At 40.9% G+C, this 15,076-nt stretch overlaps 2 protein-coding genes across 6 annotated transcripts in view; one reads left to right on the forward strand and one right to left on the reverse strand.

The window, feature by feature from the left end:
* Positions 1–13,036, reverse strand: part of LOC108628914 (uncharacterized) — a 146,720-nt gene extending 133,684 nt beyond the window's left edge. For 2 of the 5 annotated variants that reach the window (XM_026816879.1, XM_026816885.1), the window contains exon 1: positions 8,944–10,221. The gene's annotated coding sequence lies outside the window, so the exon portion shown is untranslated. Of the gene's footprint in view, positions 1–8,943; positions 10,222–12,638; positions 12,767–12,944 lie in introns of those variants that run through there. The other 3 variants (XM_026816880.1, XM_026816881.1, XM_026816882.1) reach the window with 3 other exon arrangements.
* Positions 12,975–15,050, forward strand: LOC108628939 (uncharacterized). The gene is made up of 3 exons (XM_018031173.2): positions 12,975–13,094; positions 13,189–13,440; positions 14,793–15,050. The coding sequence occupies exons 1-3, from the start codon at positions 13,077–13,079 to the stop codon at positions 14,970–14,972; spliced, it is 450 nt and encodes a 149-aa protein (XP_017886662.1). The 5' UTR covers positions 12,975–13,076; the 3' UTR covers positions 14,973–15,050.
* Positions 15,051–15,076: the final 26 nt, after the last annotated feature.

Here is a 15,076-nt window from a genome sequence, read left to right on the forward strand (position 1 = left end):
TCTGCGTAAGTTTAATAACCCCTGCTCTGGTAAACACGAATGGCAGCGCGTAGTTACGGTTGCATAACTGATAGACAAGCATTAAACTATTTTAAACACCGTTCAATTGTCGACTCCGCTACAGTAGTCTAGACAGTAGCTAAAGTTGCGTAACATTTAATAACGAAGTTGCCGATCTGCGATCCGTCAACTTCGGCCGCAACATTTCTCCTGTCATATCGAGACAATATCATATTCAAATACGATCTTATTCAGATTGCATTTAAATGAAAATCCCCATACTGCATCTGTCGCATGAATGAAAATCCCGATTTTATAAAAGTATTTGCAAGATATCGTGTCGAATCGAATCTGCCTTTATACTAATTTCTACGAACGGAGGTCACGTCGTTCCTTAATTAACGTAACCCCGTAAATTAGTTGAATAAATAGACTAAGTTCGTTGTAATACGCGGAAGAAACTCATTTCGCCAAAATTATCTCGCGGGCAGCTTGCCATCAGGTATGAATTTCTCGTTGCTCGTTCGAACATCGATGCACTCGATCTACGAAGACGCACGACATCATTCTTGTGTTAATACTTTATACGCTTTAATGCACCGCGTCGCTTGCAACCGGCCGTTTCAAAAGTATTCGTCCTACGCTCATCGCACGCGAAGGGAATGATTTAGAATCGAGTAGAAATATTAGATCGTTGTAATTCGGGAAATCCGATAGTGGAACTGAGCGCGACGACACGTATTAAATACGCGTATTAAAACTGAGCATCAGAAAGATTGGCGAGTTTCTCTTATTCGGGGCTGAGACATGCGAGCGTTTGGCCGACGATAAAAACGACGAAACTGGGAATGGAATAATAAAACTAAGGACGGCGACGTCGCATGCATGCATGCGTGGACGCCAGTTCGTCCTCGCCTCTCGTAGCACTTAAATCACGATGTAAGAAGATTACAATCAGCGTACATGACTACTTTGACCGCGGCGCGCTCGAAAACTCGACACAATGGACCGCGGCTACGAGGAATAGGTTACCGATCAATGGCACCGTTCACAAAAAGAACGTGATTATACGAGATCGGCCACACCCAGGTCTCGAAATATGGCAGAGCTTTAGCTCCCGTCCTTAATAAAACTTAATTGAAACCCATTCGTTCAGTTTTGTGCGCTACGTCAAATATTTTTTCAATGGACAAGCGTAGGAGCGCTCGGTTGTATCTTATCGAATTGAAATGAATTTCAACGCATAATATACAATGTGAAACGTTTCATTTACAAGAATCTGGTCGGTCGACTTAAATATCAATTTTGCAATCAAATTATTAATAAATTTCTTGCTACAGCGGTTGCAATCGAATTGCAGGGGTTTTGTGGAATTTAAATGTGCAGGAAATATAATTGGGATATTCTTTAATGATCTTTGTGTTAATGAGTATTAAGGCTGTGCAACGAGTTCCAAATATCCAAGAACCGTTACAAGGTACAACCTGAACATCGAAATAAAAACAGGATGACTTTACGTACTGGGTGTTCTGATACTTCACAGCGTTTAAACAGCAAATTGCTTTATGTTACTCAAAGACAAGACTGAGACGTCAGTTTCTCAATGAAATAAATTATTCAATATTGCGTTAACGCGGTGATTAAAGAGATTCACTTTCAATGAAGCGCCATAAATTTTCATTGTGCCACATAATTTATAGCACGGTCAACTAGGCGTGAAATTTGTTGATTGCGCTGACACCGTGACTCAAAACGCAAATTGCACGCTGTACTTCTTACACGCGATTTCACGGCAACTCGAAGTACTTGAAGAGGAATACGTATACACGAAGTCTATTGTTCAGTGACTTATGCCGCCTTGAAACTTCTAAACAACTCGCGTCGTATAATATATCATCTCAATGCTTGCCCTATCACAGTGGAAATGCCTCGGCCCGAAACGGACTGTCTCTGTGGCAATAAAATATAGTTCATCCTATGAGACGTCCAGGTAAGCCATAAACGTCCTGTCTAACTGTACCGCTCTTCAGCAATCTCTTTGTCTTTACCCACGGCAATGTACGATGATTCATGTTTGCATAATGAACGATATTAAATTATTCAAAGGTATCCGACAGCTGTCAGAAATGATCATTTCCCTTGAACATAAATACTGTTCAACTAGATTGATTGTGACGCGATAGAAATTTCGTGGGAATGAATTACAATTTTTATAGAAAATTGAAACGCGACAAATACACAAAACTGTTGCGTGAGTCAGTTTGCAGCTAAAGATCTCGAATATAAAATCGTCCGAAAACGCGATGCTCCTTCGCTTTCGGTGCAAACCCAGGACAAAACTCGAGAACACTTTCTTCATATTTCACCGGCGATCGCATCGGATCTCGTAAGACACGTAACACTTCGAATTATTCTAAGCGAACGCGAGAGGAGATCGTTGGTCAGGACAGATGAGCGAGGATCCTTTCGGAAGAATAATGCCTTCGGCTGGGTCCTGTCGAAGCGGAACTGGACGAGACTTCGTTCATGGTCCGCCGAAGTTGATATTTCTCCTACGTGGAGGACGCGTACATGATCGCGTTTATTCGTCGACGTCGGGAGAGAGATCGCCGCGGCGGGACGTGAAATGTTCAGTCGCCGCGTTCCTCAAGGCGTTCGCCTTAGCGAAGTGTCGCGGCCGATATTCGTGAAAGTCAGTTACATCGGTGCTCCTTACCCGGGCCGGGTACTCGGTGACGTCAACTTCGATTACAGCCGAATTCAATGGCAAGGTCTTTGAACCTCACGAGAGACCAAAAACGACGAGGGTGATGCGACCGATGTCGTCGTCGCTAATCAATCAGTTTAACAAAAATACAGTCCAAATTTTTCTAATAACCAAATCTTTGTTATATCTATAAAAATTGTAAAACAATGGATTTATATCGATCAAGCCATTTAATGACCCATTTAAGGATGTATTGGCTATACAGTAAATCCAAAAGTTTATGTACCTTAGAAAAACGCATTTCCTATAATTAAAAAGAAATCAGACGTCGGAAGAACAATGCTAATAATAAATAGCTACGTGCTAAAAAGTATAGAAGGAAATATCCAATTAAGTATTGATGCTCACAAATTTTTTTTCAAAATTGCGAAAAATGCTTCAAATAAAAGTTATTTTCCTTCTAACTTAGATATTTAACGAGTTACGTATGATNATGCGTTTCTAAAGTGCATACACTTTTAGGATTGACTGTATAGTACATCCGTAATTTCGTGTTGTTACGAACGAAAGGAAAACAATCTGCTTATCAAATATCTGTATCTCATGCGAGAGAGCATGCGTTTCGTACAATAGGCCGTCTTCGCGAGAAAAGAATAATGCGCAGGAATGAAGATAAAAGGGTAAATGGAGGGACGAGACGGATGGGAATAAAAATCGTAAGGGAGAACGAATGAAACGTAGCGCGGGTCGATTCTGGGGGTCGGAGTATAAAAGCGTGGGCGAGGGATCAAGATAAATCATTTACATGCGCTTTTATGCCGCGCCGCGTGTTTACACGCCTACGAGGTCGGTGTATTGGCGACACTTTCAACGGAGATACGCAGAAAACCGCGAGATAGCTGATCGACATTTTTCTAAACGAATAAGAAATTTCATACTCTAGTCAGACTTGTTAATAAAATTACGTGATCCAGACATCTAGCGGATTTAAAGATTATCGAGATGCAAATTAGATAAGTATTCGAACGACCAAACTATGACTCAGCTAAAGATTCAGTATCATTGCACGAGATAAGAAATTATGGGATATTTGACAAGGCGATTCATGTCAAACAGGCCCCCATAAGTAAGATAGCTCGCGATACTCCTACGCAATAGATTTAAAACAATTTCACCGGTGTGTAATAATACAGAATGTCCGTGATCAAACTTTAAATAATAAAGACAATTAGCCTTAAGTATAAGGCTGGCGGATTGCTCGACACCTTAGCTGCGGGCGCAGCTGGGAGGATCGAATTTATATCCCGTTGCTTCCATAATTACTTACGATTAAGTGAATTACATAGTATATCATTAAGCGTCGTTTCGAAATCAAACGGCTTTGTTCGTTTTCTGGATTATTGTGTTTTCTCGAGATTCGAGTCATCTCTCTGGCCGACTCGTCGAGGGTGCAATCGAGATAATCGACGCTTACCTCCAACGAGATTACCGCCTGGCCCGAGGAGAGCTTCGCGAAAGGGGTGAATTGATTTGTACGCGGTGAGAAAAATTCCTTCCATCTAGAGAGAATCTATAAAATAAATATAAATTTTTTGGCTCTGAGCTCTTGGACTAGAATCACAGATGGATATTAATAAGACTTCTAGTTGTATCGTATGAAAACTAATTTTAAAGATCCCGCTCGTCGTAGCTCTGAAGCTTTTATCGACTTCTATTGCGTACCGACGACAAACGTGAATTAATTCGACGTCTCAGACGATTTATAATGCCGCGATTGTATTTATCAGAATCAATATTGTATACACGTTGCAACGTCGGCGTGAAATTATTTGAATAACCTGACTGGCCGTGTTCCCGGTCCACCTTAGGGCGTGGACGTTGAACGTAGCGAAGGTTGAATGCAAGGAAATGAGCCTTGAAATATAGTTTCACGTAATAGATAGATATTCCGCCGCGAGGAAATTGCGCGGTTCGAACGAACGCGATAAAAGTAATGAAGAATTACTTTTAAACGGGCGTGTCTGAAACTGGTTTTCAATCTGATCGAGAGTAATGCGGCGTCCGCGAGCGCCGCGTTTTATGAATGAAAGTCCCAAGTGTCTACCGTTAGTATCTGCCTCCGCGTTTCCATCGCGTTAGAAAAATCTAAATGCCAGCCGGACGGCTCGCCGAAAAAGGAACGACGGAATTCTTATCAGAAATCGCATCGCCTCGCGTCGCCGTAAAGCGGCGACGTTACTCCCTACCGTAGGACTTCACGCATCCTTCGTAAAACTTGAATTACGCGTTCGAATTTATTGCATTTTTTTCTGATAGATTTTTCTCGTACCTGTTGGTCCTAATTAAGCTGATTTTACGAGCGGTTCGTTCTTGCGTCGTTAAACTTTTCCGATGTTGTTAAACGGGGAATCGTTATTTTAAATATGTGTGTCCTGCGACGCAAAAGGGGCAACAAGAAATTGTTTAAATACTGGAGAATGCAAAACGACGGTCGGGGCTACTGACGATAAATCTATTAAATGAAATATTCGCGTTTCTCTCTGTCAATTCTATTATCAAAGACGATATCAGATAAACATTATGGTCTTGCAACCTATAGAATCAGATTTCTCTCATTATCATCGAATCCCACTGGCGCATTTAGCATGCACGTTTGACCGCTTGTCAAACGTATTTGCGCGCGCTGTAACGTATCGTGCGACAAAGGGGTCGGCGACGTTCGCCTAAGACACAATTGGTCGTAAACTTTTCGTTCGAGAGGTACGCATTCCTTCGCGGTTGGCAGTGGTCTAATAAAAATATGCGAACGTTTCAGACACGCCATCGCGGCGTTTACTTGGAAACGAGAGTTAGAAGAACTCTTACTTACAACCCGGTTTTGTGGGACAAATATAATTGATCGAGTTGTGTAACGAACTGCGGCAGCTCCGAGGCACGAACATTTGTTATGATAAGATGCCACGCACCGTCTTTTTCGAACAACCGAGTACGCATGATTCTACATCCGATGTTTACAGTTAGACAATGTCGGTACGCGAAAAATAAATTTATTCATAGCCGACTATTAATCAAAGTGTCTCGGTAGGATCTTCGATCGGCTCTGCGATAATTGACGGTATGAAACGCGAAACATTGGTTAATGATCATTTCCCCATTATCGAGTATCTGACTAGCTATTTGAAAAACGAGTAGCGAACATGCTGTGTAACTATTACCGTATCTCTATGCGGACATTATGAAATCAGTGTAATAAGTATAATATACAATTTTCCTTAAAACATCGTAGATGTGTACTGTATCAAATTCTATGTGATAAACTTCCGTGACTGTCGTTGATTCACGTTCTATTTATAAACGAACTGTAAAGGTATGATTATTCTTTCCTCGAATTGTTTTAATAAGGCCGTATCGTAGATCGCAGTTACTAATTAATTCCTAGATTCTCGATCACATTTATATGCAACACACGAAGTCTGCGCCTGTATCAATAATTATTCAATTAAATCACATAATTGGATAATCACACAGTCTAGTTTTTTTTAAATTAATTACAGTTTGCTATTGGTACACGAATGACGAATTGGTGATTTCACTTTATAAAATGTACGAGACTAGAAATATATTCCTCGTGAAATTCAAGGATTATTCACGAACCAAAGAAGATATACGTTTCTTTATTAACCGTTAATTTTTTCAGTAGTTAATCCAACACGTATTGTGTTTGGGAACGTAGACGATGAATGAATTACGACCGAACACGATTCTCGCCGACGAAGAATTACACGGTACATCTGCTCGTTTAACTCGCTGTAGCTCGCAGCCAATAGCATTTCCTTACTTTTACATTCGCGACACGTTAGCACGCACTTACTAATAACCGAGCTTCGGGCCATATAGCGAGCTGCACGCGGTATACCTACTCTTTCTCTACGATTCACTGATAGACCGTTCGTATGATGCTTCTGAATATCTGATAAGAAGTTTAACTTTTTACGTACACAATATTTCGAGTATGGATTTCGTTGAAATAAAATTTATGAAACCTCAGTCAGATGTCCACTAATAATCGAAGTATAAGATTGCAATACAGAATACCTTTGGTTATTTAAACGTTCGACTCACTTTTAATTTTATTGACCTTTGAAATGACGCTTTTGAAACAAGTATCAGTTTACCCAAACGATGTTAACACGTACTTACTTTCCCCACAGTTTGTACTGCATTAGAGGTAGAAAGTCATTAAACGTAATGTACAAACAATTGATGGTATTTAGCGATGCACGTAACGAATCTACAAAGTTGTTTGCCCTTTACATTGTCTTCGTTGCAACATAGTTATTTGTGAATCACCGTTATTAAAAAGGAATTAACAAACACGACATAATGCTGCAATTTACGCTATCGTTCCGTGCGAATGGAATTTTCATGAAAAACAGTAGTAGCATCTTGGCAATGTATTATAATGGATCTCATTAAATATTAATTGTAAAATTGACGAAGTTGCAGCGTTCACGAAAGAAGCAAGTGGATTTGTGTATCTACCTTAAATGCATCTACATTTAATTCTTAATAAATGCCCTTCGAAAGAATTTGTATCTAAATAATTATTACGCTTTCTGACTATAATATCCTACCCACGTGATTCAATTCAAATCTTGTCATTCAATTTCATCCGCACCACATAGTTCCATAAATTGCATAATTTTCAACATTGTTCAACCGACAATTACACCGTATATCAGATAGAATAATATGCGAGTTGGACGACCTCCACCTCGTTGCGAGCTGTGCGCATCGCGAAACAATGAAGCCATTATTTATTACGGATTTTCCAGCAAGAGAATCAACTTTCACAAGGAAGCTGTCCGTAAATTCTCGAAGACACGCTCGCGGCTTCATTATACCCCTTTTTTTAGTTGATCCAGAGCTCGAAGCGATTGACAATCTATTTACGCTGTTAACGCAGACATTCCCGGCCGGGATAATTAGTCACTAATTAATAGCGGCCGCGGCAAAGAATAATGGCTCATTCCCATGGCGATTGCGATCGAAATTCCTTAAGGGACGATCACGGTCATTAAATCTTGGATTGGCCGCGTGTAGGTAAGCATCGCGGCATGGAATGTTTTGTTCGGGACTAAATTGAGGTGGGAATGCATATGATTGCGCGTTGTACGAGTTTAGCCCGCGGCTCGTTATCATTAATAAATGCGCTTTACGCCGGCAACGAGCCTGTCGTGGAAGCACACGCATCGCGCGTACATTCCTTTCGTTGTATCTTAGGGTCGCCTTTTAAAAAAAGGGAGAACAGTTAGCCTGGTCTCTATGCATTATTCCCCTGTACATTACGGTGCGCTACTGTTGCAGCTCTATTTTATGCATAATTCATCGGATTCCAAATGTTTCACATTTGACACTGTTAATTAACACTAGACGTTCTCTACTTTTCCCTCTGAGTATCGTTCGTTTTCTAACATGAATATTTATCCGTCACATTTCGAGCACGTACGATTATTACCCGCAGCAATTTTTTTCCCTCTCATATTATGTATCACGTTATGCAATTTCACATATTTTTAATGTAAATTCATTCTTTCTCCGGTTCGAGCGTAACTGTCGAGCGACTCAATGCGTGCTTAAATCAATCGCAGGTCGAATGCAACGGTCGAGATAAATTACACGTAATAGTGGAAACGTAAAATTTGCATGAAGCACTACTTACTTTCTTAAAACACCGCGTTACGTAGGTCTACGTTTGAATCAGCTTGCGATCTTAATGCTCTTTTTTACCCTACTGTAACGAACGAAACGTTACAAAAGTGTGTCAAGGCGGAACAAAGAAATGAGCATAATGTAACGCTGTACTGATACACTCGTTAATGTATATCTGTACTGTATTAGGGGCAAAATTCATTTGCTACGAGACGAACCATGTTCAGATAACGACGCGATAAAAAAATGTATTCAATATTCATTTCTCTCGAGACGTTCAGATATAAAAATGAATATTTAAAGAAACAGTTATTAGCTCTTAATGATCGACCTTGAAACACTTTCGAACTAATATCTCACCGTGAAACTCTGTTTCCAAGCTAGCCAATTTGGAAATTTGTAATAAACGATAAAAAAACGTTGCTATCCGATAACGATATAAAGTGGAGATGTTAGATACACAAGTATCGATCTCGATCTAACTTAGATTGAAACTAACTATGAAACAATATAATGTTGCTCACCGATTTCGTATGGTGCTCTTTTAATCCAAAAAAACTGTGACGTAACGGGATTCCTTCGTGCCGGTGCCACGAACTTTTCTACGAAATGCTTACGCGTGTCGCGAGATCACGCAGCGGCGAAGAGGAACAGTAAATTTTACGATCCACCTGTCGCAGGTATAATATACGTCACGCACGAAGTTTCGCAGTTTCACAAATTTACACACCGCGGTGATCCGGCTTTCACTGAAGGGCCCGTTGCCCTGTACGATTCAAGGAACTCATGCTCGTCGGTCAAGGAACCGAGAGATCTTCACCGAGAGCCCACAAAAACTCCGGTCCCCAATGTCAACGGTTCGGACACGTGGTGCTTTTATCAGGTTCACGGAATAACTCCGCTCGACGCGTTTATTATTTCTCACCGTTACGTAACCATACAGAGTGCCGACGTCACTAACAGGTACCTTCGTACGAACTCTACAGCCTCCGCGGTAGGATAGTGGGACAAAAATTCTTTCACCGACGGCGTTCACCTAATTTCTCCTGGCCAGCGTCGATCCACGCGACCTTCGGGTGCGACAGCCTCTTTTGTATCACGTCACGATTACGCGCGGTCACCGATTAATTATCGGAGTGAATTCATTTATTTATCGGTAGTGAGGGAACACGTGGCCATCGATCGACGGCACGCGTGCGGAATTCGAAGAATGTTAATACACGTACGTAGGGAATGGATCGACCGACGGTAGGAAGTACGGAACGAGTTCCTCGCCCGCGAAGACGAGTCTGCCATGAGTGGAACGGGTCAGAACGGAAATCGTGGTATGATCTGTACGCGGTATGGACGTCGAACTGGACGTCGAAGCGCGATGCGCGCATGCATTCTCTATCTGCATCTCGAGATTACGAAACGATGATCCGGCGTGACACGTTCTGAACTGTGTCTACGTGCTCGCGCGAGCGGAGATAATTACGTATGCGATCTACGCGCAGAGGGCAAGAGAAGTCGAGGAGCGATCTGGATCGTTCGGTGGGTCAGGAGAAATTTTTCGATCGCGATCCACTGTGTAACTACAACCGTGCCGGTTCGATGCACGCGAATCCGAGGAACGAGAGAGGGAAGAAGTTCGAAGAGAAAGAAAGAACAATGACAGAAGTAAAGGACGGAGAGAATGAGTTCGATTGAATCGAATCGATGGAAATGATCACGTCTAACGGAGATTGAGAGATCGCGCAAGAAGTCCACACACTGACCATCGACGCCAGGTGACGTGTGATTAGAACAAGGTCTTATCAACGTGAGCGTGCACGAGGTACTGAACCGCGGCACGAGGTACCCAGTGCCGGCCCCTCTTTGCCGTCTACCGAAGAAGTGGAGGGACGGACAGGTGCTCCAGCTTCTGTCTGTTCGCCTGTCTACCCGCCTGTCCGCCCGGTCGACGTGTTTGCTTCACCGTTTAAGCTCCGTTCACACACTACCCGCTAACGATCTTACGCGGTACCGGACACCTTCGAATCGTATCACCGAACATTGAATTAAACAGACAGTAACGCACGTCTACGCGTTCTCGGCGTTATTTAAATTCAGTCTCGAGAGATACGGTGTTGCAAGATTCGAGGAATTCCAACCGCAGTACGACACAAGTTTCACTTACAGGATTTGAGAAATTTCTTTCTCATGGTCCTCCGAAGACGTCGCACATGACGTTCGATTCGGCAGTGGCTAGCCCTATGAATAATAAACTAAAACTATAACGAGCATAGTGACGAAGTAGTGACGAATGATCCTGCAGTTGGGAAATTATATGAACATAATTTCTGAATGCACGATCATTGATAGTTGCCCTCTCCTGAAAGTGCATATAGCACTGGGCCTCATCGGCACGTAGCCTCTCCTCTCTTCGGGCGACTTCATCCGACCTGCAACGTACATCTAAGAGATCCCTGAGACGGAAATCATGAATAATTTATAAAGGAGAAATAAAAGTTGAATCGCGGAAGTCTAGAAGCACGCGTAGACCGGACCCGAGGATCATAGATCTGAGGAAGTGTTCTGATCTCGAACTGAAGACTCTATACTCTATAACTCTATGCGTTTCGTTCCGCGACCGCGAGCAAAAGGAAGTATTCGAAAAATCGACACATCAAGTGACAATGAATTTTTTCAACAAACGCATATTTCCTGAAACAGCGGAAACGAGCCTACCCGAAAGAGAGTGTGCCACCCTGTCCGGTCCTACCTACTTAAATTTAAACTCACATACCAGAAACAAGCTACCTACCTACCTACCCTTCATATATTTAAGAATGGCAAAACGGGCACGCCAACACACGCAGAAAGCACGACGGTACGTGCATTCACAGATAACGACCCACCCGGGCGCAAAGAGCCTACACTAGAGAGAACGTCCCCGGGGACGTCTCCGACACCCGAGCTTAAGCAAAATCACACTCTAAGGACATGTATAATAAGCTGTAATCGACTGGCAAAATTAGCTACCATTGCGAATTATATGAGAAACTGAGAATCTATCGACTTTTATATTAAACATTTATCTATAACATTTTGCATGTGTAATTCATTACTCATATATGTTAGAAGAACTGAGTTCATTCCCAGTATCTTAATTAAAGACATGCAATCTATATTTTGTACTGTACAAATGCAGGTACTAAAAAATTGAATAAAACACTGCTTCGAGAATTTAATAATGATAACGAGAAACTTTAGGTATTCTGTAAAGAACACCGACGCAAGTCCGCAGCCTAACCACACACACAATGCGGAGATTACGTCGTGCACGATAGACTAATTCACCAGCCGATGGAGAAATAAATGAGCAATACTTATAAGCTAGGGTTATCGTGTCTATCGGCTATCACCCATCTCAAGTAGCACCTGAGCACGTGAGTGGGATCCTGCTGAGTAAACACGGAAAGGGTTAAACCTGAAAATCCTGATCTAAAAATACACGATTACTGAATACATACCACATGTTACTTTCAATCAAAATTACTCTATTTTAATTTCATTTAATTAACTTCAGAGAACTCTGAATATTAAAACTCTGTGTAATTAAAGAGAGACTCTAAGCAAACTTTAATTTACTTAATACAACAAACGAAGACTTGAATGTAATTGAAACTGAATTGAACTCTCTCAAGATCAAAAATATGTAAAATATGAAATATTCTCTGGAAATCCCATCATCGTAGCAAATTGTCTACATAAAAGTAGAAAGTAGTTCTCATACATTGGAAGCTCTGACTAAAATTTACCCCTATTGTCTTCTCGTACATGAAATGTAAGACGTTTCTTTATGCGGGCTACTAAACGTCGAAACTTTATTATTGCGAACTCAACGTGGTCAGATGGAATCATGCTGACCATGCAACTACCAAGTACTTATTTCTTTAGTCATTGAAAATTATTTTTATTTTTCAATAAAACGTTCGTTTTCAATCACGTTTTCACTAATATTAAATAAATCGCGAGTACAAGAAGCCCTGACCTGAGCTAATATATAAATGAAATATCCCAATTCTACAATACAAAATTGTCACTACTCCCGAGCGTTTATAATAATAATATAAATACTCGGGATCACTATGCTCGTCCAGCAAATATAAAATATGACCAGTCGCCCGTGCCGTTAGGACCTTCGGTCCAGCAGCATGATTGAGCGAACAAAGGAAGTGAAGAGCATACGACTCACTGCGATTTCGTTCGTCGTTGTTATTATTATTTTCATCCTCGGCATCCTGGTCGACAGGAACCACGCACTCGTCGATCGGTGCCAGGAACTGACCATCAGATATCGGAGATGAATCACAAAATCGAAAACTGCGACAGGTAAAGATCAAATAAACATTGATGAAAATTCAAAAACGAAGTTATTTTAAATGAGAAATGCGAAGGTACAGTGTACTCTTGTCGTAGTTAAGCAAACATTTATTTGTTAATCAGAATTAATAGCGAAAATCGCAAAATAGTAATGTATATAGAAACTGTTGATACTTACATGAAGCGACGCATGCGTCGTACACGTTTACACTGGTAACAAAGACCGAAGAACGGACGACGTGAGGATCGAATTCGAGACATAATTCCAACGCTGATATGTCGAATTCCGCAGGAAATACCTGACGCTACGATGCACTTACACAATTACGTACGTACAAAAGGGTTTGAAGATTAAAGTCGAACGCCGATAGGACTAATTACGCAGAAAACACCTAATATTGACTCTCCGACACTACGTACAGGTACAAATGGGTACAAAAGAAGCAAAAGAACAAAATGGCGGGCGACTCCAGCGCCAGCAGGGACTTCAGAATTTATTCCTCGGCCGGAAAGTGGGGACGACGCGATGGTGGGGACTGGTACTTGACGGGGGTATGCTAGGCAAGAGGGGAAGCGAGCCGTGCGGAATAAATTCTGAGATCCCTGAGCGCCAGCAGAGTGGTCACGTGGATGGGGCGCTGAAATTCAAAATTACGCCGCTCTCCACTCTCACTGTAAGTGACATAAGTATGTTTAAAATAGTGGCAGAGATTTTAATTAATCTAATTTATTGTGTTAAACCTTCTGCGAGTTCGATATAAGCGGAACGTGCAAGAGGAATATCAAAACACAAGGAAACTACAAGTAAAATTTTGAAATGAAGTTTATGTATCTCTGAGAGATCTAAGATACGATGTTTACCATGTATGTTTTAACGGTGCTTGTAAACGGTAAACTAGTTACGATATGAAATATCAGAGTAGTCTATCAGGGTACTCTCGTTGAACTTATTGGTGTTATCAATAAATGCGATGTAAATGAGATATGTGATTGAAATCTTCATATTCGTTTTTCATTAAATTACTCTTGAACTAATTTGCTAATGCTCCTACTGTTTTAAAAAATCGCACACTTGCAGTAATTACTTGCAATTAGATTGAAATATCAACAACGCTTGTTCTTCATTTCTGCATATTATACGATTTCACTAAATCTGCTTACATGTGCAGACGATTAATAAATATTAGCATTCTACCGTCATCAGATCTATTAATATTTGCATACGTAGACAAACTAGTCAAGTTGTCCACTCGACAAAACGAGTCTCGTTCTTATCACATTTATTTTTGTTTTCTAATTAATCACTCGATAAACTAAGTGGGAAAAATGCGCGGACTGAAATGACCGTGTCGGAAAAATATTTCTTGATATCACACCCGACACGATTACTGCTTTTAACGTCGCACCTTTCCGCTTATTAAATGTAAACGACGGCGTTGGGAGTCGATCGAACACCTATTTCGTTATTACACGTCTATCACTTTCTAATAGACGCGTCTTGCCGAAGAATTTGAAAAGTCCGTTTGATGGATTTACTAATGCGGCAGTTCCGCGTGAAAAGTGTTAAAATACACGATCGAAACGCGAATGCTAATTTTGATAAATATGCAATTGGCCGACGCGTGTTGCTGCCACCTGATTGCCGATTAAATATTGGATACTTCCTGATAGAAAGTCCGTTTAACATGGAAGATGAACGTTTATCCCATTCCCTGTATCCTACATCGACCGTAACATTGAAGTCGAGAGATAAACGGTTCTCCGGTAATTGATCTCCTCCAGGAATTTTCAATCGCAAGGATTGCGACGATTAACAGTGAATAATAATACTTGTATGTACATACATACATGAAATATTACGTAATTTTTATTATACTGTACCGTTGCAAATTTTAATTTAAGATTAGTCAATATATGATTACGATTAGACACCAAGATAATAGCATCATTTTCATAAAAAGTGCAAACCTTATTGAATGTTAAAAATAAAATTCCAGGCCAACTTTAATGTCTTTATCATTTTCAGTATCTGCCACATCTCTTGAAAATTATTCAGGACGCCTCCAATAGAGGGCAAAGCCTATCTCATGGCCACGTGCAACCGATGCAACTGCCTCAGCTCAGCCGGCTCAGCCAGCTGCTGCCAGCTGTAACTCAGCCAAATTCTGTTTACCAACAATGTTGTGCCTTTTATTTAATATTATAACAGAAACAATGTAAAGAACGCTATAAAGAAAGATTCTCAAGCATCTTCCTACTTTAATTAATACATTATGTAAATTATTTTGCGAAAATTTTATTGATTTAACT

The sequence above is a fragment of the Ceratina calcarata genome, unplaced genomic scaffold (genome assembly GCF_001652005.2).
Source record: "Ceratina calcarata isolate Rehan_Ccalc_2016 unplaced genomic scaffold, ASM165200v1 scaffold551.2, whole genome shotgun sequence".
In the NCBI taxonomy this organism is placed as follows: Eukaryota; Metazoa; Arthropoda; class Insecta; order Hymenoptera; family Apidae; genus Ceratina; species Ceratina calcarata.